Source organism: Carya illinoinensis, chromosome 16, assembly GCF_018687715.1.
Source record: "Carya illinoinensis cultivar Pawnee chromosome 16, C.illinoinensisPawnee_v1, whole genome shotgun sequence".
NCBI classification, from domain to species: Eukaryota; Viridiplantae; Streptophyta; class Magnoliopsida; order Fagales; family Juglandaceae; genus Carya; species Carya illinoinensis.
The window spans coordinates 20,827,852-20,850,736 of record NC_056767.1 but is presented as its reverse complement, the minus strand read 5'-3'; the positions used below and the strand labels follow the sequence as shown (position 1 = coordinate 20,850,736).

General features: G+C 33.8%; 2 protein-coding genes and 1 non-coding gene across 5 annotated transcripts; 1 reads left to right on the top strand and 2 right to left on the bottom strand.

Moving 5' to 3' along the window:
• Positions 1 to 442: 442 nt before the first annotated feature.
• LOC122298460 (disease resistance protein RUN1-like) lies at positions 443 to 19,565 on the bottom strand. 3 transcript variants are annotated; one of them, XM_043108203.1, is made up of 7 exons: positions 18,998 to 19,565; positions 13,776 to 14,880; positions 12,701 to 12,982; positions 11,644 to 12,609; positions 10,483 to 11,523; positions 3,552 to 9,065; positions 443 to 866 (listed from the first exon to the last, which is right to left on the bottom strand). In XM_043108203.1, exons 1-5 carry the CDS (start codon positions 19,492 to 19,494, stop codon positions 10,792 to 10,794), a joined length of 3,582 nt encoding a protein of 1,193 aa, XP_042964137.1. In that variant the 5' UTR covers positions 19,495 to 19,565; the 3' UTR covers positions 443 to 866; positions 3,552 to 9,065; positions 10,483 to 10,791. The 3 variants fall into 3 exon arrangements, with proteins under 3 accessions (XP_042964137.1, XP_042964138.1, XP_042964136.1); XM_043108204.1 differs by having other exon boundaries at positions 443 to 5,303; positions 6,172 to 9,065; XM_043108202.1 differs by having other exon boundaries at positions 443 to 9,065.
• On the bottom strand, positions 4,951 to 7,198 carry LOC122298901. The gene is made up of 4 exons (XM_043108742.1): positions 6,661 to 7,198; positions 5,716 to 6,531; positions 5,095 to 5,372; positions 4,951 to 5,013 (listed from the first exon to the last, which is right to left on the bottom strand). The coding sequence occupies exons 1-4, from the start codon at positions 7,196 to 7,198 to the stop codon at positions 4,951 to 4,953; spliced, it is 1,695 nt and encodes a 564-aa protein (XP_042964676.1).
• Positions 7,110 to 7,217, top strand: LOC122299988. Its single transcript, XR_006239839.1, has one exon. It is a non-coding gene; the product is annotated as a small nucleolar RNA R71 (small nucleolar RNA).
• Positions 19,566 to 22,885: the final 3,320 nt, after the last annotated feature.

The following is a 22,885-nucleotide window of genomic DNA, read 5'->3' as shown; positions in this document are numbered from 1 at the left end:
ATTCTTAAAGCCACGAGACAAGGCTAAATGTCAGTTCAGTTCAAAATGGAGGTGGATTTTGCTTAATGGGACCAACATGTGATGTACTCAACAACAATATGAAATTTAGAACCAAAATAGACAAGAAACCGAGTTATGAGCATGGACAGTAAATCAAATGAAATTTTTAGAACTAAGTTTCTCAAGTGACTTTAAAGAAACACCTAGGCTGCAGGTCCTCTTTGCACCAAGGGGTTTCAAATGGGATTTGGCGTTTATAAAAACATCACATGCAATTTCAGTCTAGAATAGAGCATATGGAGAATATCTATAATTTCAGCACTAACAAACACTTTCTGAATAACATCACAGATTTCATATCAACATCAACATTTAGTATCGAAGCTAGTGTCTGTACCTCTTAAGTACCCACCGTGCCCAGAGTCAACAATGAGTCAAAACAAGATTACAAATGAACCTCTAGACTTGATTTCCAGGAAATTGATAGGAATTCATATGAACACAATTTAAAATCAAACAAAAACCAAAACCCCCAAGCAAAACCTCTTTGTGCAAAGGATTCCCTTCACCTAGGTTACTTCGAAATTTACCCTTCCATCCAGTATGAAAATTAAATATTGAGAGCACAAAACAACAAATGGTTCATCCAGAAAAATGAAAAGAAGATGAGGAAAATAGAATTTTTGACTGCAAAAGCAATCCTCTTTCCTCACGGTTTTTAGCTCTGCCAGCCAGCATGCCCCTCTCTTGCGTCCCACCACTCTCCTTTTAGCCTCTCTTCCTCCATTCCCTCCAATGATTCTGCTGCACTCTCTCTCCAGGTGGTTATTCCCTCCAATTCCATGCGGTTCTGATGTGGGAAAGCTCTGCAATGTAAGATGTATGAGTTAGGGCACCGAGAAGGCTCAATCCTTCTAAGTGTCGAGTGAATTCAAGTGTAGAAATAATACATTTTTTCCCATTCTGTCCCTACAATTACTTCTTCTGAAATGTAAGGCATGGATGTGCATTCATGATATTCTAGGACCAAAATTACCTGAGTTTCCAACTAAAGTTTCATATTATTTTTACCCAATCACACCCCCCCAACTAGCGTTTTGCTAGTCTCTAGCAAACAAAGTGAATGGAATCTTACACAGGAGGCTACCGAATGGCATTCCATATGTTTTGAAAGTCACATGCTATGAATTACATTTGTTGAGTTTTAGAAACTTTGGAGTAAATTAGTTTGGAATGTCAACTGGGGAGTTTATACACAATTTAGTAAATGAACCAAGAGAATTAAATGCAATAAAGTTTGCTCCCAGGTAAGTGTATGGGAAGAGGGTTAGAATTCCAAGATTGACTACCAAGAGGCATTAGAAGCTTCAATCACAACAACCATTGTAATAGTGGCTTTCACGTTATTCCACTTGGTTATAGGCAGCCTTTTCCAAAACATGAATGTAAATCTTTCTTCTTCTTTTTTTTTTTTCTTTTCTTTGGGTTTCTTAGTGAGAGTCAGACCTATAAATGTGCACCTATCCACACTTTCACAAGTAAGCCCTTATCACTAAGTTGCCACACCTCTTGGTTTTCTAGTGGGGGTCAGACCTATGAATGTGCGCCTACCTACACTTTCACAAATAAGCCCTTATCACTAGACTTCTTAGAGGTTTTTTTTTTTTTTCTTTTTCAATCCTTGGCTTGTCCCTTTTCTCATTCATTTCAGCTTTCTTCCTAAGCCATTAGCATATGGTTCATTAGAGTCCCAAACCATAAATGTGTTTTAACAACCAATGACCCAATGTAGTCTTCCTAGGCATGCTGGGATTGTGTTGTGTGTGTTTTGGTAGAGACTTTTAACATTTTTTTTCACGTGGTTTAACACTAAATAACATGGATAAGCCCCCTTTTTGATCTAAATTTTTGACCTCTCTCGATTGTAACTTCAACAAATCATTTTTCAGCATGTGAAAATCATAAACAAACATTATTTTTTTATTTTATTTTATTTATTTATTATTACCAAAATAATGCCAACACAGAGAGAGATAATTTAATTTTTAAACAGAGAGATGATGTCAACCCAGAGAGGTAATCCCCTCCCCCTAACTAAATTGTAGCATTGTCCTCAATGTGTGCAGGAGAAGTAAGAGATGTTACCTGAGGAGTAGAACTTATTACTAAAAAAAGAAATAAAATGGATAATGCCTGCAATGCCAACTGGTTGATGAAGCCAGAATCTTGCAAGAAATAACTCAAAAAATAAAGAGTAACAAAAACAAAGAAATAAGGGAAGGAAACAAACAAAAAACAAAGAAACAACTAAACAAGGAATGAAAAGTGCAGTTGGCATATGAGCTTGGTCAGTTGACAGTTGGTTCCTGTAATGGGATGGATGAAATTTATGGTACATAAGTTCCTAAGAATGGTTTTAGTCTTTGACCATTCACCTTGAAAGTATTACCATTCTGAGGGTATGTTATTTCTATGGCACCGTGAGGAGAAATTGATTTCACTAAGCATGGCCCACTCCACCGAGATCTTAATTTTCCAGGGAACAGATGAAGCCTAGAATTGCAGAGTAAAACTTGTTGGTTAGGTTCAAATTTTTTTCTAAGAATGCTCTTATCATGTAAGACTTTCATGTGTTCCTTGGCTAGCTTAGAATTCTCATAGGCATCCCTCCTAAGTTCCTCTAACTCGGACAATTGGAGTCTTCTCAAGGAACCAATCTTTTCCATATCAAAGTTGAACTTCTTCACTACCCAGTAAGCCTTGTGCTCAAGTTCCACAGGAAGATGTCATGCCTTGCCATAAACCAGTCTGTATGGAGACATACCAAGTATAGTTTTATAAGTAGTCCTGTATGCCCATAAGGCATCAACCAACCTCAAAGACCAATCTTTTCTTGAGGGATTAACAGTTTTTTCTAGAATGTGCTTGATTTCCCTGTTAGCTAATTCCACTTGGCCATTGGTTTGTGGGTGATAAGGAGTGGACACCTTATGCTGGATCCCATACTTTTTAAAAAGTGATTCTAGTGATCTGTTACAGAAATGTGTTCCATTATCACTGATAATGGACCGGGGCATACCAAATCTGGACACTATGTTGCCTTTTAAGAATTTAAGCACCACTTGGTGATCATTCTTTTTACAAGGAATGGCTTCCACCCATTTGGAGACATAGTCAACAACCACCAAGATATAAATATACCCAAAAGAAGGGGGAAGGGGGCCCATGAAGTCTAGACCCCAGTAGTCAAAGATTTCTCAAACTAGAATAGGGTGCAAGGGCATCATGTTTCTCCTAGTTATTCCTCGTAGTTTTTGACATGGCTTGCATTTTTTGCAAAATTATAAGGCATCTTTAAATAAATGAGGCCAATACAAACAAGATTGTAGGATTTTAGCCACTATTTTCTTTGCAGAAAAGTGGCCCCCACAAGCCCCATCGTGACAAGTAGACAGGACAGCAACAATCTCATTGTCAGGGACACACTTACGGATTATTTGATCAGAACAGTATTTGAACAGGTAAGGGTCGTCATAGAAGAAATATTTTACCTCAGCTGTGAACCTTTTTAGATCCTGAGGGTTCCATTGTGGAGGTGTTTTCCCTGTCACCAAGAAATTAACAATGTCAGCATACCATGGTACATTCTCAATTAAAAACATTTGTTCATCAGGAAAGGATTCAGAGATTGCAAAGAAGAATCAGTTTTAGTGACAGTTAATCTAGACAGGTGGTCAGCCACCACATTCTCCACTCCCTTGGTGTCGTGAATTGTGATATTGAACTCCTGTAAAAGCAACACCCACCTAGTCAGCCGTGGTTTAGCATTTTTTTTTTGCAAAAATATATTTCAGAGCAGCATGGTCTGTAAAAACAACTACAGGTGACCCTATGATATAAGTTCTAAATTTATCTAGAGCAAAAACAATGGCCAACAGCTCCTTTTCTGTAGTGGAGTAATTCTTTTGAGCTCCAGTCAGGGTCTTACTGGCGTAATAAATGGCATAAGGCAATTTATCTCTACGCTGACCTAAAACATCCCCTATGGCAAAGTTGCTGGCATCACCCATAATTTCAAAAGGGAGGGACCAGTCTAGGGGTTGCATGATAGGGGTTGTAATGAGTATGTGTTTGAGCCGGTCAAAAGCTTCTTGATGTTCTGATTTCCACTCAAATTCAGTGTTATGCATAAGCAATTTATGCAATGGCTTAGAAATGGAACTAAACCCTTGTATAAACCTTCTATAAAATCTAGCATGACCTAAAAATGACCTAATATCTTTCACAGTTTTTGGGGTGGGTAACTTAGAAATCAGGTCTATTTTTTATTTATCTACTTCAATACCCTTTGAAGACACTATGTGTTCTAATATAATACCCTACTGAGCCATAAAATGGCACTTCTCCCAGTTGAGCAACAAGTTTTTCTCTTCACACCTGGCCAAGACATCTTGCAAGTTAGTCAAGCATTTTTCAAAACTGTCCCCAAAAACAGAGAAATCATCCACAAAAACTTCTAAGCCATTCTCTATTAAATCATTGAAAATGCTAAGCATACACCTTTGAAAAGTTGCTGGAGTGTTACACAACCCAAAAGGCATTCTTCTAAATGCGAAAGTCCCAAATGGACAGGTGAAAGTGGTTTTTTCTTGGTCCTCTGATGCTATTTCAATTTGATAATAGCCTGAGAACCCATCTAGAAAACAGTAAAATGCATGCCCAGCTACCCTTTCCAAGACTTGGTCAAGAAATGGTAAAGGAAAATGGTCTTTCCTAGTGGAAGCATCGAGCTTCCTATAATCAATACCCATTCTCCAGCCTGTAGTTACCTTGGTAGGCACTAGTTCATTTTTTGCATTTTTAATTACAGTCAGCCCAAATTTTTTTGGGACCACTTGAATGAGGCTGACCCATCCAAGAGTTTAAGGACCTCCTTTTTAACTATTTCTTTCATTGAAGGATTAAGCCTTCTTGCATTTCTCTAGAAGGCTTAGATTCCTCCTCCAAGTAAATCTTATGAGTGCAAATGAAGGGATTTATGCCCTTAATGTCAGCCAAGGTCTAGCCTATGGCATTCTTATGTTTTATAAGGACCTGTAATAGCTCTTCTTCTTGTCTATTGGTTAGGCAAGAAGAAATAACTATGGGTAAAGTGCTATTAGGTCCTAGAAAGGCATACTTGAGTTCTGTGGGTAGGGGATTAAGATCCAATGCTGGGATCTGCTCCTCTGATGGCTTTATTGTTGCTGTCACTGGAGGCAGTTGTTCATCCTTTAGCTTCCACTGCATCTCAGTTTGAGCGCCTACATATGAAACAGAAGAGGTGTCATTAGAAGTGTCATTTGAGTCTAGGTTGCCCTCTAAATCAAGCACTGATTCAGTAAATTGGTAAGACAGTAGAGAAGTTTATGAGATGATGCCTTCTAGCAAATTTATTTCCTGCACTTCTTCTACTTCTTGTGGTTGCTTGCACAAATTGAAAATATTCAGTTCTAATGTCATATTCTCAAAACTTAATTTAATTACACCACTTCTGCATTTAATTAGAGCATTGGAGGTGGCCAGAAATGGCCTTCCCAAGATTATAGGTGTTTGAAACAACGAGTTTGTTGAAAGTTTCATGTCAAGAACAACAAAGTCTATTGTAATAAAACTTATCAACCTGAACTAAGACATCTTCCACCACCCCTCTAGGTATTTTTATCGACCTGTCACCTAGCTGTAGGGTAATGGAAGTAGACTTTAACTCCCCTAAGCCCAATTTTTCATAAACACAGTAGGGTAACAGATTCACACTAGACCTCAAATCAAGTAAAGCATGCCCAATTTTTGAATTTCCAATCATACAAGCAATAGTGGGTGAACCTGGGTCCTTATACTTGGGAGGAGTGTTGCTTTGTATGATTGCACTGACTTGTTTAGTGAGAAAAGCTTTCTTTTTAACATTCAATTTCCTCTTAACATTGCACAAGTCTTTAAGAAATTTTGCATAAGTGGGAATTTGTTGAATAGCATCCAACAAGGGTATATTGATTCTCACTTGTTTAAAGACTTCAAAAATTTCAGCATAATACTTATCTTTGTGCACAGGGGTCAACCTTGTAGGAAAAGGTGCAAGTGTTTGAAAATTGTTCACCTCAGTTTCAACATGTTTAGGGGTAGAATCCTTACCAATGGTGGCTGAGTCAGGAGTGGGATTTACCAAGATTTTCCCACTTCTCAAAGTTGTTACATCTTTTACTGGTTTAGTGTTGGAAGTCTCCTCTACCTTTGACACTTGATGAATCTGTCCCTGCGGGTTAGGTTGAGATTGAGTAAGGAATTTTCCCTTCTCTTGAGTGTGAAAAGTCGTGGTCAACCTCGTCAAGGATCCTCTAATCTCATTGATGGCTTGTGAAGTCTGGTTGTTGATGGTGGCTTGCCCTTGCATGAACTGTTGAAGGTTTGCTGCCATTTGATGGACAGTTTCCTCAAGATTCCTCCTCTGCCCATAAGGTGCTGCAGTAGGATACTGAGTTGATCCTGATGCACCTGATTGTTGATTTCCTATTTATTGAGAAGAGCCTGGTGCATGATTCGAGGGTTGGGTTGACTGCTCATTCCTCTAACTTAAATTTAGATGGTTTCTCCAGCTGGGGTTGTATGTGTTAGAGAATGGACCTGCAAAAGGTTTTGAAATCATGTTAACAGCTTCAGATTGGTCCAGTAACACTTCTTTAAAAGCTGGGATAGTGGGACAATCATTAGTAGGGTGTCCTATGTCCTCGCATATGTTGCATTTTTCAGACACTCTTTGAATAACCTGAGCCTCACTTACTTTGTTTCTGTCTATGGTCTCTAATTTCTTAGTAAGCATAGACACTCTAGCATGCAAGTCATCCACTTCCCTTAAGTTGTATTTTCCCCCTCCAGTTATCTTTAAGGGTTCATTTCTATGATATGCATCTGAAACATCCCGTGACTGAGCATTTTCAGATAAATAATCAAAGTATTCAAAAGCCTCCTCTGGTTCTTTATTGAAAAACTCTCCATTACACATTGTCTCCACAAATTGTCTCATCTTGGGTTGTAAACCCTCATAGAAAAAACTTATTATCCTCCAATTTTCATACCCATGATGAGGACAAGCATTGAGTAAATCCTTGAACTTCTCCCAGCTCTGATAAAAGGTTTCAGTTACTTTTTGGGCAAAGTTCATAATCTGTCTCTTCAATGCATTAGTTCTGTGCATAGGAATTTAAAAAAAAAAAAACTCAGTTTGCATTTCTTGCCATGTTCCTATAGTCCTAGGCCTTAAAGAATTCAGCCAAGTCTTGGCTTTGTCTTTTAATGGAAAGGGGAATAACTTGAGTCTGATAACTTCTTCAGTGCAAGTCTGATCCATGAAAGTTGAACAAACTTCCTCAAATTCTTTGATGTGCAAATAAGGATTTTCTGATTCCATTCCATGAAAATGAGGTATCCAAGGCATCATCCTGGGCTTAAAATTAAAATTATTTGCATTTAGGGGTTGAATGATGCATGAGGGTGAACTAGCCCTAACAGGTTGCAAATAATCCTTGAGTGGTCTATTCTGGCTTACCACTCTTCTCCCAACATGTTCCTCTTCAGCCATAGAGCTAAAACTATATGAGGATGACTCAAATAAAAGTGACTCACAATCAGAATATGTTACTGATTCAGTTCTGACTAGTCTAGAGGAAAAATCACGACTCCAAACAGACATTCAATTTCCCAACAGAAGCACCAAGATAACACCAAAGTTGGTGTAGAATGGTGGCAGGGTAGTAATCAACCACACTTAACTGCTTTTTAGTTATTACTCTAAGTCAGTATGAGACAAACAGAACACATAATAGTCAAAGGTAAAGAGATAAAAAATAAAATAAAATAACAAGAAAGGAAGGAGTTAGGATTAGAGATCACCAAAGTGTGAAGAGGTTCACACTAAAACACCTCTTGAAATGTCTGATTGTGTCAGCACTAAAAATTTTCCATTGATCCCCGACAACGGCGCCAAAAACTTGGTTCTTCTTTTAAATTGCCTTCCAAGTGCAGAAGGTGTTTAGCTTGTATATAAAGGGAATCCAAGGTCGATTTAACAAGGATCAAGTCATTTTCCAGCTTTGTTCGCAACAAGAAAACTATTGGAATTAATAAAGTCAAGAAAAAAAAAAAGAGTTTAAGCTGAATGCAACATTCTTAAAGCCATGGGACAAGGCTGAATGTCAGTTTAGTTCAAAATGGAGGTGGAGTTTGATTAATGAGACCAACAAGTGGTGTACTTAACAACAATATGAAATTTAGAACCAAAATAGACAAGAAACCGATTTATGAGCATGGACAGTAAATCAAATGAAATTTTTAGAACTAAGTTTCTCAAGTGACTTTAGACAAACACCTAGGCTGCAGGTCCTCTTTGCACCAAGGGGTTTCAAATGGGATTTGGCGTTTATAAAAACATCACATGCAATTTCAGTCTAGAATAGAGCATATGGAGAATATCTATAATTTCAGCACTAACAAACACTTTCTGAATAACATCACAGATTTCATATCAACATCAACATTTAGTATTCGAAGCTAGAGTTTGTACCCCTTAAGTACCCACCGTGCCCAGAGCCAACAATGAGTCAAAACAAGATTACGAATGAACCTCTAGACTTGATTTCCAGGAAATTGATAGGAATTCATATGAACACAATTTAAAATCAAACAAAAACCAAAACCCCCAAGCAAAACCTCTTTGTGCAAAGGATTCCCTTCACCTAGGTTACTTCGAAATTTACCCTTCAATCCAGTATGAAAATGAAATATTCAGAACACAAAACAACAAATGGTTCATCCAGAAAAATGAAAAGAAGACGAGCAAAACAGAATTTTTGACTGCAAAAGCAATCCTCTTTCCTCACGGTTTTCAGCTCTGCCAGCCAGCATCCCCCTCTCTTGCGTCCCACCACTCTCCTTTTAGCCTTTCTTCCTCCATTCCCTCCAATGATTCTGCTGCACTCTCTCTCCAGGTGGTTATTCCCTCCATTTCCATGCAGTTTTGATGTGGGACAGCTCTACAATATAAGATGTATGAGTTAGGGCACCGAGAAGGCTCATTCCTTCTAAGTGTCGAGTGAATTCAAGTGTAGAAATAATTCATTTTTTCCCATTCTGTCCCTGCAATTACTTCTTCTGAAATGTAAGGCATGGATGTGCATTTGTGATATTCTAGGACCAAAACGACCTTAGCTTTCAGCTAAAGTTTCATATTATTTCCACCCAATCACTTAAACCTTATTCATTTTGATAGAGATATAGTTTGCACTGTATTGTTCTTATTTCACTTATTGAGGAGTGTTTTTTGATAACCTACCCACTATTAGCTCTTGTATCAATAAAAGGGTGTGTATAATCCTTGTGTGGGTAGAAAGTGTTCTACACAGGGAATAGTTGAATCACCACGTGTAAGGTGATTGCAAGTGTAGAGGGTCTTCTACACAGATCCTTTGTAGCGGTGTTATTCAAAGGTGTAATAGGTTTCTATCTCCACCTGAAGGAGGTTGAATAGTGAATTTGGGAATCCTTAAGAGGTAGCTTGAGGCGAAGACGTAGGCAGTGGGGCCGAATCTCGTTAACATATTGAGTTTGCTTCTCTCTTACCCTTACTCTTTATATTTATTGCTGCTTTGTATTTTGTTTATATTTTATATTGTGTATTTGATTTATAATTGTTAATTTTTTAAATATAACCTAATTCACCATTCCTTTTGTGTTAGTCATCTGTGCAACACTTTTTTTTTGTAGCATTATTTAAAGCTTATATTTAGCTAAATGAGTAGAGTGTAAAGTTAAGTTTCGAACTTAGGACTCTACTTTGATAACCAGTGAAATCATCACTTATCCTAAAATCTTAAGCTGAACGGAAGTCGTACGTTTTATTATTTATTTTATATCTTAATAGAGATTGACCATTATCGAAGACCTATGGACAAAAGGGTATAAGGCTAGATTTCCAAATGGAAGAACCAAGTTCCAAACCTCTCATGACCTTTATATAAAAATAAAAATTCTGACCATAATTCATGAATTATGATATTTACATCTTTGACCCTTATCTAATCAAGAAATACCTACAAAATTTCACTTTCTGTTGCATCTTATTTCATCTAATTATTATAACTTCCTCAAAATCCCGCATAAGATATAATAAGCAATTCAACCTTTTCAAAATCTAAAACAAAAATAATATTAAAAATTATATTCTAATAATATTTTATTCAACTTTTAACTTTTGTCTTATCTCATCTCATCTTTATAACTAAACGAGGAGAAAATCACAAAACACAGAACAAATCCCAAAAATAGACCCATCAATTTGAAAAGATTGGCATAGAGAATTCTTGTGCACAAACAGTCATGGGTCTGTTTGTTTGGAGTGAGAAAATTTAGCAAATGAAATACAAAATGCACAAAAAAAAAAAAAAAGAATACCTGAGAGAGATGCCTTCTACGTCAGCATTTGATGCGAGTTGTTGTGACAGCTTCACATGATCTATAGATTCTTTATACACACTTAAAGCTATAAAATTCCACATGAACCATTGTTTGGTAGCATTAACAGTAATATGTTTGGTTTATTTGGGATTCCATCTTCTCAACCTCATGATGATGCATATCCCTATCTCAAGAAGGCAACAAACAACAAAGAAAACAGCAAAACAGAATAGCAAAACATCTTTCCTTTGGATTCTCATCGTCATTCTCTAATTTTGTTATTATGATGCCCATGGTTGAGGAATGCTACCTCTTTTTTTGAGGGTACCAGTTGAATTCCAGGTTGCAATCATATTCATCAAGATGCCTCTTACCAAATCTTCCCTTCGGCTTCTCATCATCATTCTCTAATTCCAAATCTTTCTTTTGATTCTCATCATTATTCTCCAATTCCGAAATTGAGGAATGCCTCATATCATACATTAAATCCAGCAAACTGTCACCTTCTTTATCACTACTTGAATATAAAAAGTCAAGACCAAAATCTTTGAAAGGAATTTTGTAGAGCAAACTTTTATGATCTTCATCTCTTACGTTCTCTTCATGCTTCTTTAGGAAATGGATCCCAACACTTCTAAAGATCACGAGCTCTGACTTACATTCAAATCTAAACCTTGAAACATCCACTTCTTCATAGTAACTCATCCAGTACATCCATACATGGTCCGAGTCCGTCTGAAAAAGTCTCAAATTAAGAGTATATAAGTCCTTCCAACTCGAGCCATCATGGATGCTAACAAAAATATCCTGCTCCATTCTTGGGTTAATGATCCCAACTCTAAATCCAAAAACAACATAGAAAACAATTTCATCTATGTCATTCCAATGATGTGGTTGATTAATATCTATTTCACACAAATTACTATCATGGGCCTCCTTGCGATAGCTAAACCAGCTTGGAATCCTCTTTCCTGGAAATATAATGCCAATATCTCTTACTTTAAATGCATATGCTTGATTTTGTTCCTTAGAATGTCTCTGTTATATGAATATTTCAAAAAAAAAAAAAAAAAAACCCTTTCAGTAATGCAAGTTATAAACCAAGGTTACACAAACACATGGAAAAGGAAAGAGAGGAAAAGAGATGTACATATATACCTCTTCCCATGAAGGAATTGGCCTCGTATTCGCAAGCAGTTTATGGCATCCATACAAGTCAATCCAAAGGAAGTTAGGAAAATTCATTCCATTGTTAGTAAGTATGTTAGATAGTAGTTCAAAACTTTCCAATGACCTACATTCACGAGCTTGAACACTTGCTATACTCAATGGAAGAGGTAAAATTTCTTCAAGTTTCTTGCAATTGTTCAAACAAAGGTGTCGTAACCTAACAAATTCGACCCCTTGAACTGGAAAGATAACAATATCACTCCCACTTAGATCTAAACTATCCAAAGCAGGAAAGTAATAGGCATACGTGAAGAAATTTGATTCTGACAGGCAATAGGATTGAAGACTTAAAAATTGTAGCGATTTCCAAATGGGGCTTGAGGAGGAACTAGCATCATTAAAAATGCTCAAATTTTTCGAAGACAATTCTACAGCAGTTGATGCAATTTCATAGTCACCTGTAGACACAATAGATGGTGTGGAATGTATACCATCCTCCTCCACCTTTCCAACGTTTGTTGGTTGTGAATAACCATCGACTTTGACAATACGTAGACTTTGCAATTGATCAATGCAGCCTGCTGCATATAATTCTTGAAGTTTTGTAAGATTGCCAATTGATGAAGGTAGTTCTTTTATGCTAGTGCTAGAAAAATCTAACGTATGTAAAAATTCCATTTCACATTCAATCTCTGGAAAGTCTTCAAGACTTGCGCAACCGTTAAAATAAAATAAACGTAGAGATCTCAATTTGAATCTTCTCGGCAAAATCCTAAGCTTGCAGCATCCATTAACAGATAATCTCCAAAGCTTATCAAGGAATCCAATGGAATGATGAACCTCAACTAAGTTCTTACAATATCCAAGATCCAAGTTCTCTAAATTTGGGCTACTTGAAAGATCAGGAATTTTTGTTAAGAATTGACAATCACTTAAATCCATATCTGTCAAGTTCTGTCCAAATTATATAAAATAAATGTATTAGTTTCAATCAGCTTCTGTTTCAGAGTTTTAAAGAAAGAAATATTGAAAATAATAGTGGTACCTTGAATTTTAGGCCACCTAACTCCTTGATGAGGCTATCACGCATTTTGAATTGAACCAGATTATTTCCACGAAAACTAGAAGGCAAAAATGATGAAGGATATTGAGGCCAATCAAGCACTCTCATCTCATTAGAGAGATAATTCGGTCCTGCAGAAAATTGTGCATTCTCATTTATAAACAATCGAAGATTCCTCATCTTCATAAATGCCTTGGAATGCATGCATATCATGTCATCGCCTTTAGGAAAATCTAACAAAATCGCTTCAATTTTGTTTGTTCCCTACAAAGACAAAGACATAAGTATCCCAACAAAATCAAATCGTAAAGCTGTTCTTCTTTTATTATCACTTGCTAAAAATCATGGAAACACATAGAAATTAAAAAAAAAAATTAAGCTTAAATTACTGAAATGAAATTTTTTATAGAAAAATAGACAATTAATATTCTTAAAAATGGAAACTTAATACTATAAAATTATAAGAAAAAAGAAAAGAAAAATTTAGAAGACAATAAAAAGGAAAATAATGTGAAAAGAACAAAATAAATAATTTTTTTTTTTTAAGATCAGTTGGGCCAGTACCCACAATGGGTCGCCCTTGTGTGTTGTTGCCACAAGTCCACCATTAATGGTGGCTATGGTAGGCCACAACAAAGGGCGGTGGCCCTTTTTAAATTTAAGTTTTTTTGTTTCTATTTTTCTATTTCATTTATAGAAATTAAGTTTAATACTAAACTACAAAAAGTTTCATTAAAACAAAAAATATAATTTTTGGAGGAGAGAATTGTGATTTTCTTTTATGAAAAGTAAATTGTTAACTTTGGCTGTTCTTAAGAGGTTGCAAGAATTGTAGGTTAACCATTTCCATATAGAAAACTACCAAAACTTAAGAACAATCAGAGTTGCATTGGTCGTAGTTAGGAATAGAAAAGAAAATATAATCACATATATACACACACACACACATGCACCAACGAGTTACTTCACCATTTTAAACTTCAACATTTTTTTGGGAGTTTCACTAGTGAACAGAAAACAAATATAAATTCAAAGGTTTTTATTAGTGTGATCTTACCGTATTTTCTTCTAATACATGGCGAACATCTTCATGAAACCACAATCTAGTACGCTCGCCAGCTTCTTTAGGTGATTCTTGTCGAACAATTTCTTTACCCATTTCTTGCAATAAGTCATGCATCTCCACACACTCATTACGAATATCAATGAGACACTTATCTTTAAGCCTTGCAATGCCAATTGATGATGAACAACGACAACTGTCTAGTCTTTTCATGACATATCCAACAAACTTCCCTTTGAAGAAACATGCAATGTCAAGGAAAATATCCTTTTCATTATCATCTAGCCCGTCATAACTTATTTTAAGAATTTGATAAATATCCTTGTGAGGACTTCTTTCATATTTTTCCAATGCACTTTTCCATTCTTGTATATGTCTACCAGCCAAATCTGAACCAAGCACTGTAAGAGCTAGTGGAAGGCCCTTAGCATAACCTATTATACATTTCGTGAGTTTTACATAACTCTCAACTGGTTTGTCTCTTTTAAATGCATGCCAACTAAATAGCTGAATAGCTTGGTTGTCGTCCAATCCCTGCACTTCGTACGTTGAATCAACTTGATGATAGGTTAATAGATGTTGATCTCTAGTTGTTATTACTATTCTACTTCCTGGACCGAACCAATTTTTATTTCCAGCCAATTCTTTTAATTGGTGCGTCTCATTCACATCATCAAGAATTAGAAGTACCCTTTTAGAGCAAAGCCTTTGTTTTATAACATTAGTACCTCCAATATTGCCAATATTAAAATTTCCAAAGTTTCCTAAGAGCTCATAAAGAAGTTTCTCTTGCAGTTTGACTAGACCGTCCTCTCGACTTGAAATCTCTCTAATATTTGCTAGAAAACATCTAGCTTCAAATTGTTGTCCAATTGAGTTAAAGACTACTTTGGCAACAGTTGTTTTACCAATTCCACCAATTCCATAAATCCCTATCATGAGAGTAATGTCATTCATTCCAATTCCTAAATTAGTATTCAAGTCTTTTAGACGAGACTCTAGTCCAATTGGATACTCAACAATGTCTAATTGGTATATAGATTTAACTATTGTTGAGTCCACCCATTGAATGATTTTATGCATAAATTCATATTCATTCCTGCCAATACAATGAAAAAGAGCATTCAATGAGTCACATTTTTCACGTAAAAAGATATAGAGTTTCACTATTTATAAGTTGGTGTGTCAACACATCAACTATAGTATCACCTATTTCAATTACAAAAAAGGTTAAAAAATAAAATACTACTATATAAATTTTTATGATAGCTTATGTGGAAGATTTATAGATTTATGAAAAGGTATATGATAGCTAATATCCACAAGATCTAGTTACAAGATTTTTTTTTTTTTAGATTTGCTTGCTCAATACCAATAAATTTGTATGAAACTAATAAAAATGAAACAAAAACACACCATTGGGCCACTAGGGCAAAACAAGTTTCGCTATCATTTGCAACTCTAAGGCTATGTTTGGGTAGTAGAGTAATCTCATATTTTATTAATACTTTTCACTGCTATTAACTACTATATATTTAATATTTTATCATTATTTTTTTCACTACTTCTCACTTTTATTTATTATCATTCAAAATTTTATCATTACTTTTTCACTACTATTCATAGATCACCTAAGATCCTCACTACCCAAACATAATCTAAATTACAGTGACCACGATTACCACAAAATGAAAAAACTATAAAAGCAAATATAGGTGTTCACAGCATGAGCACAAGAAATCTTGTAGAAAAAAATCAGCACATTGCACGCATGCACAAGCCATAACCAATGTAGCTCAAGAAATGTAGAGATACAAAACCTACCCAAAGCACAAATCAAACCATAGCAAGGACAATAAACAAGGAAGGCTTGTTGATTCATGGAGAGTCTATGGCGCCTATGGTAGCTGATGGATAATTGTGCTTTCCTTTTATAGTCTACTTAATTAATTAGCTAGGAAACACTACATTGAAAATTGGGGATTTATGTATGTTCTTGTTTGTTTGTAGGGTTTATATTAAAAAAAAAAAAAAATTAGAACATTTATTGTTCAGGTGTGATTAAGCTTCTAATAGCTAATTGGTGCGCTTCTCCTCATAATGTCCAGGCCTAATAATTCTAAGGTCAAGATATTAATTATTTTTATTAGGCCTAAATTATTTTTAATGGGTCATCTTAGATAGGCCTACAAGCGATAAATTATTGAGATTGATTATGAGTTTTAATTAGACTCAATAACTAGGTTAAATCCGATTTATTACTTATTGAACGAGTTAGACTCCTTTTCAAATTTAAATATTGGCCATTAGAAACTTATTTCAATTTAAAATCATCACTGATTAAAGTCCTCTCTGCAGACTTAGTCACTGTCAATCCAACATTGAATAAACTATTAGATCATATTTTTAAATTCAAAATATCTTCTTGAATGATTATGACCTAGTCCAACTCGAACTTGAACTTGTCGGCATCCTATTCCAATAGGAATACAACTCTACAAGTCATCTCCACGTTAAAACTCTTTTAACCAAGTCCAACTCAAACTGGTTGTCACCCTCTTCCAAATCTCTTTATAAATATATTCCTTCTGCATATTATTTGTAAAAAAAAAATCATAGACCTCACTGTTCAACATTGTGATCAATTTTTTATCGAAACTTTTAAGAAGCAACACTACAAGGTAAGTAGCATGATCATACCCATACACGTATGTATGGTAAATAGCATTTTTTTTATTAAAATACTGTGCTTGTACGCCCTCCTTTGGAAGTCCCTTTTTACATACCAAAGTCATGATAAAATTATGAAAATTCATGATTTTACATGAAGAATTATGCATTAAATTATTTATGAAAATTCATGATTTTATGAAGGGAGTTGTGCATCAAAAGATTTATGAAAAGTTAAGATTTTATATGAGTGTTATGCATTAAAATATTTATAGAAAGCCATGCATAATTTTGTGTGAAGATTTATGCATTAAAATATTTATGAAAAATCATGGCCTTATTTGAAGAAACATGTATCACGGAAATTCAAGAAAGAATGTGATTTCATTTGAAATCTATGATATGATATGACAAGATATGACAAGTATGATTATAATGAAGTATGAACGATAAGATATGTAATGGCCTATGTTATGATATGAAGACGATACCACATGTTATGGGCATATTGCCCAGTAAAAGATAAGTTCATGTTCATGTTATTACATGTATTCATGAGTATGTATATTTTCAAGAAAACCTTATGTTTACTATATTTACTGTATGATGTGTTGCTTATTGAGTATTTGACTTATTTTTGTATGTTTTTAAACCACACTAGGTGATGACATTTATGAGGATGAGACTATAGGATAGGACTTGGCCCAGGGAGGCGAGACAGAGGCTTAGATAGTTTATGTCATGCTCAGTTTTATGATTTAAAGTTTAACAAGTTATCAAAGTTATTTTGATAAGCACATGAGACTTTATTGAATTTAAATAAGTGCTTCGGCAGACTTTCTTTTGGATTTTAAGTATTTAATAAATATTAGGTTATTTATTATGAAATCTTTCATATCTGGCCCTCCATTAGAAGAAAATATTTTAAATTCAAGTTTAATAGTACACCGGTTCCCTGAAAATTCTAAAAATGACTTTATTGGGGAGGTGGGTGTTACACTCCTGCACATGGATATGCCTAGGAAATAATGGATTTGTAACTTCCTATTCGAGAAATGAAAAAGCTTAAGTTGTAATATCTGATCTGTTATGAGGCTATCATGGCATGCACTAATGCAATTTGAGAATATGTTAAAATTTGTAAGAAATTAAGGATCACGACCTTACTTAGCACCTGAAATTATCCTTAAAAAAAATTAAAAGATAGAGGTAAAGTCGAGAGAACTTACAGAATAGGCAGGCGAAATTGATCCAAAATTTTAAAATCTATAGTGACATATATAAATGTGCTAGTTCATTGTTAAATCCTTTTATTAAAGAGTTAAGGAATTGTTTGGATGAAAGGTGATTTCTTGTAGAGCGTATGTGTTTGTGAAATAGTTGTAAAACGTAAAAACTTTTTAAGACAATAGTTTGATATAGATTAAAAAAAGTGGCAGACCATCATAAAAGCTTGTTTAGATATGAATAATATATTGAAGAAGTCTTGAGACATGATATATATAATAGATAAACTTTTTATTAGTTAAATACTTTTTTAAAGAGAGAACCATACTTGTACTGTTGTATAGTCTCCCAACGGTGGCTACACCATTGGCGGCCAAAGAACTTGGGCCGACGCAGTGTCTAGCCATCTTGTGGGGTGGTTTTCTTGTAAAAATGTGAAAATGGTTTCTTGAGTTTTTAATGCTTTAGGAAATATTGAGGAGTTTTAAGATTATAGATATTATATGTTTGGAAATGAAACTATTTTAATTTAAAGATTATCTTTGACTTTAGAGATGGTTTTGATTGCTAAACATTGGCTGATGTGAAAAATTAAATTTATTTTATAATAAAAACAACTTATTTGATATATCACATAAATTTGTATAAGAATTTTTTTTATATTTTCAAGTCATAACCTTTATCTTCGATGCGGGGGAAATTTCTTATATTTTTCTTTTAAGTTGTAACCTTTATCTTTGGTGCGGGGGGAAATTGGTTTCTAATTTGCTAGCCCAAATATATATGAGTAATGATATACACATAACATATTTCACAACATATATTGTAAAATAATGCTATTTTTGTAAAATAATGTTAGTTTTATAAGGTATTTTACAAAAATACCCCACATTTTAACATATTATTGTGTAAAAATTGTGAAGAATAACGTGTGTTTATCATTTTTCAATTTGTATCCATAAGGTGGGCAAGGCCCAATAAAGTCCACCGTGGTTATAAGGCCCCTATCCTGTTAATATTAAATGAGGAAGACAATAACAAAAATAGGTATAAATGTCTGCATTCATTATGTTTTTATGGAGTTTTTATTCAAATTGGATCGGAGGAAAATTCCTCCGATAAATCGATAAAAATGAAAAGCTTCATATTGAGCATGTGACAGCACATGCCTTTATAAGAGGCTAGGTTAAAAAATTGACATGTCATTCAAAAATTATATGTTTCTCATATACTCAAAGAACACATTCTAATTTTTTAAACAAATAATTTTGTTTGAAGAAAAACTCTATTATCAATTAATATAATAGTTAAAGAAGTACCCGTCTTCCAAATGTTCTCCAGCCAAACCGGCAACCTCTTGTAGTGCTTCCTTCCACCTCTGCACCTTCGGGTTCTCCTTGAACTTCTCTCGATGTTTAGCCAATGCTTCTCCAAAACTTCCTTCTTGATTTCGTACTTCAGATGGATCTACATGATAAAATACTGGTAAAACAATTTGTTGTTTTCTTTTCTTACACTCAAGAATCTTCGTTAGCTCCTCCAAGCACCATTTTGAGGATGCATAGTTTGGAGATAATATAATAATATAACTCATTGACTCCTCAATGGCTTTGAGAAGTGTAGGTAAAATTGTCTCTCCTCTTTCAAGATCTTTGTCGTCTCTATAGGTTTTGATTCCCCTTTGACATAGAGCAGGGTATAGATAGGCAATAAAATTATTGCGAGTATCTATTCCTCTAAAACTTAAGAATACATCGTAAGACCATCTAGGAGTAGAAGGAGGAGAAAACGAAGAAGATGGTGAACTGAATGCCATTGAAGTAGTGTATGCAATTTTGATAGAGATAAGAGTTAGACGTCCTGGACGTCTCTCTAAATAGAGGAGCCGATGCAGCTTTGCACAATTATTTATTGGGAAAGGAAAAACAAACACAAAAAGAAAGAAAATGTCGACCAACTTCTTGGCAATTAAGCGCCTTCGGAGCTGTCGGTGGGAATCTACATTTTTCAGCGTGGACAAATGGACGAGTTGAGTCTCACCAATTAAACAGTGACACCTGGTTAATATTATTTGTAAAATATTATTTAGTCTTTCAATATTATCGTTTAAAGTTATAAATATTTTATTTTATTTTTTTAGTAATTAAGAAAGTGATTATTAATAAATTTATACTTTTTAATTGTTTTAATAGTTAAAGAAATTTAAAAAATATTTCAAAAAATATAAAATAAAATTAAAAACTTCAATTACCGGCTAGCATTGTCCATATTATTTTACAAAAAATGTACTTTTTCCTGTTCGTAGAAATAGGGTCGTGTTTGCATACACATTAATAAAAGAAAGAGTTTAATTTAGAAAAAGAGTTAGTCTATATATAATCCTCATTTGGGACTACTTATGCAAGTTTATATAATTATGTTTAAAAAAAATTTAAAATTAAAATAATATCATTTTCAAAATAATATTTTTTCCTCTTTTATCTTCATTTATCAATAAGACACTCAAGACTGTAAATAAAATTTTTCTTCAAGAAATAAAAATAAATGAGCTTTGCTACATATAGTTATTTTTGTGTATTCTTTACGTACTTCACTAATTTGATTGGTCAAAGCAATTAGTTTATAGAGTAATGCTATGAGCAATCTTATAATACGCAAGCTTTGCGTACTCCTTTTGAAAAGAAGTGAGGTTTACTATTAAAAAAATAATTTTATTTTTTTATATTTTATTTAGATTTCAGATTTTACCTATTTTTTTCAGAAGGAGTACGCAAGGCTTATACCCTTTATGACTTCAAATATCATTTATATATTTTATATTAAAAAAAGTGATGCACAAATTACATTAACAGAATATACAAAAGAGTACATAAAAGTGACTATGTATAAAATTTTTAAAAATTGAAAAAAAAGGAAAAAAGTAGCAACTTCATCATAACTTCTAGGTCACTCAACGTTTTGATTATGAAAACACGTCGCTGTATTAAATAATATTAATATCATAACCATATTCAAAGAAACAACACGTTTAAATAAGTTAAGAAATTATTTGGATTTAGAAATGATTTCATGTCATCACATATTATTACTATAATTTTTTTAAATTTTTACATAAAATATAATGAACAATTTATTTGTTTTAAATTTTAATTCGAATTTTTTAAATATTAAAATAATAATAATAATATTTTATTTAATTTTTAACTATCATCTTATCTTATCTTATTACTGTACAAAACCGTATCTTAATTAGTATTTATATTATTTAGAACAGCAACGCGTTTTCGTAGTCAGCGGTAGTGGCTTGAGACTTCCACGAATCCCACCAAAAGTTGAAAAGAAGCTGCTACTATTTTCTTCATTAACAATTAATAAGACAACGATGTAATACCAACTACTCAAGAACTTGATGACCAGAGTGAATGTTTCTTGTCCTGATCGTTTTCTTTCTTTTTGTATTTGTATTTTTTTTTTCTTTCTTTCTTTTTATCTGCATCAGAATTGCTTACATTTCTTCAATGCCATGCATTCAGTTTACCGTTTTCCTCCTCATCTTCTTCTTCCACTTCAAGATGGTCCCACGATGTATTTTTAAATGGTAAAATGCTATGATGCCGTCTCCCCGTGTCCCCTCAAAGTGACCGCTGGTCACAATTTTTTTTTTAATTTTTTTACTTAATAATTAAGGAAGTGATTTTAAGTATATTGATATTTTTTTTATATTTTTTAAAAATATTTAAATATATTAAAAAAATCTAAAAAGAAAAATGAAAAAAAAAAACTGTCCGGTCAAAAGGAGTGGTGCACTCTGGGCGGCAAAGTAGCACCGTCCTTTTTAAATTTTAGAGAAATAAATATTTGCAATATTTTTTACTACCCATCTATACTCTACTCTATGTAAAAAATCAAAACCTACATAGATGACAACGGCCTTGAAAGAGGAGAGTCGGTTTCACTTGCACTTCTCAAAGTCATTGTGGAGTTGTGATTTCCATCAATATATTATTTCCGAATTATTCATCGTTTACATAGTGTTTGGAGGAGCTAACGAAGATCCTTGAGTGTAAGGAAACAAAATAGCAAATTATTTTGCTAGTGCTTCACAATGTAGATTGATCGTTACAAAATTAAAAGTGCACAATATTATAATTTTATAGTAAAATGATAAGAAAAATATCGATTTCATGAATTGGTAACTTACTTTTGACAAGTATCGAAATTATACTAATTTCGACTTTATTTAGAAAAATCACTAAGATTGTTTGTAATTGCAATTTGAAATAAAATCAATTCAAAGAAAATATTTTAAACAAAGATAAAACTGTTGTTCGAAGATCAAATTAATGAGAAAGAAAACTTCTAAGAAATTGATTTCACATAATCACTTAACATACTCATTTAACTAATTGAATTTAATTCTCTTTGTTTGTTAACAAATTTTCAATTCATCCAAAAGCCTCTTTCGATAGTCAATTGGAAATTATTCTTATTCATCATTTTACATAAGAGTATACAAATTAATAAAATAAGAAAGCATTAAGACCAAAGATTTTAATACTACATAAGTTCATACAAATTTTTCGATTTATATATTTACCTATGCTGAAATATTTAAGATCTATCTCACAATTTCTTTTTTCGACAACAAATAACAAGATCAAAATTATCTAATTAATGACCAGTCAATTAGAAATAATAAATTCAGAATAAATCATATAAATATAAAAGAGAATTACTTTAAATTAGTATTAACAAATAAGTATAGTTTGAAATTAAATTATATTATGTTTTTTAAAATAAAGAAAATTTAATTTATACTAAAAATTAAATTAAATTTAAATGAATTCATCATAATAATTCTCAAAGGAATAGAAGGCACTGAACACTGAAAAATAATTACTCCTCGCAGTCGCAGCGTCCTCCAAAATGACGTCCGTGCGTGCCAAAAAATGAACCCAGACTCCGAGTTACCCCCACGTTCTTCTTTTTTTCTTTTTAATCCAATCAGCCCAGCGTAACCCCTTCCACTTCTTTCTCGGATGGCAGCTTTAAAAATCCAATGAAAACAGCTCGCTTCCGTTTCGTACGTGCATGCATCTTTCTGTCCATACAACTCCAGCTGGGTCCCTTCGTTTAAATTCTAAGCTCCGTGTTTTGTGCCCCCAAGTAAAACCAAGGCTACGTCTTGCACCAAGTGACCAAGTCAA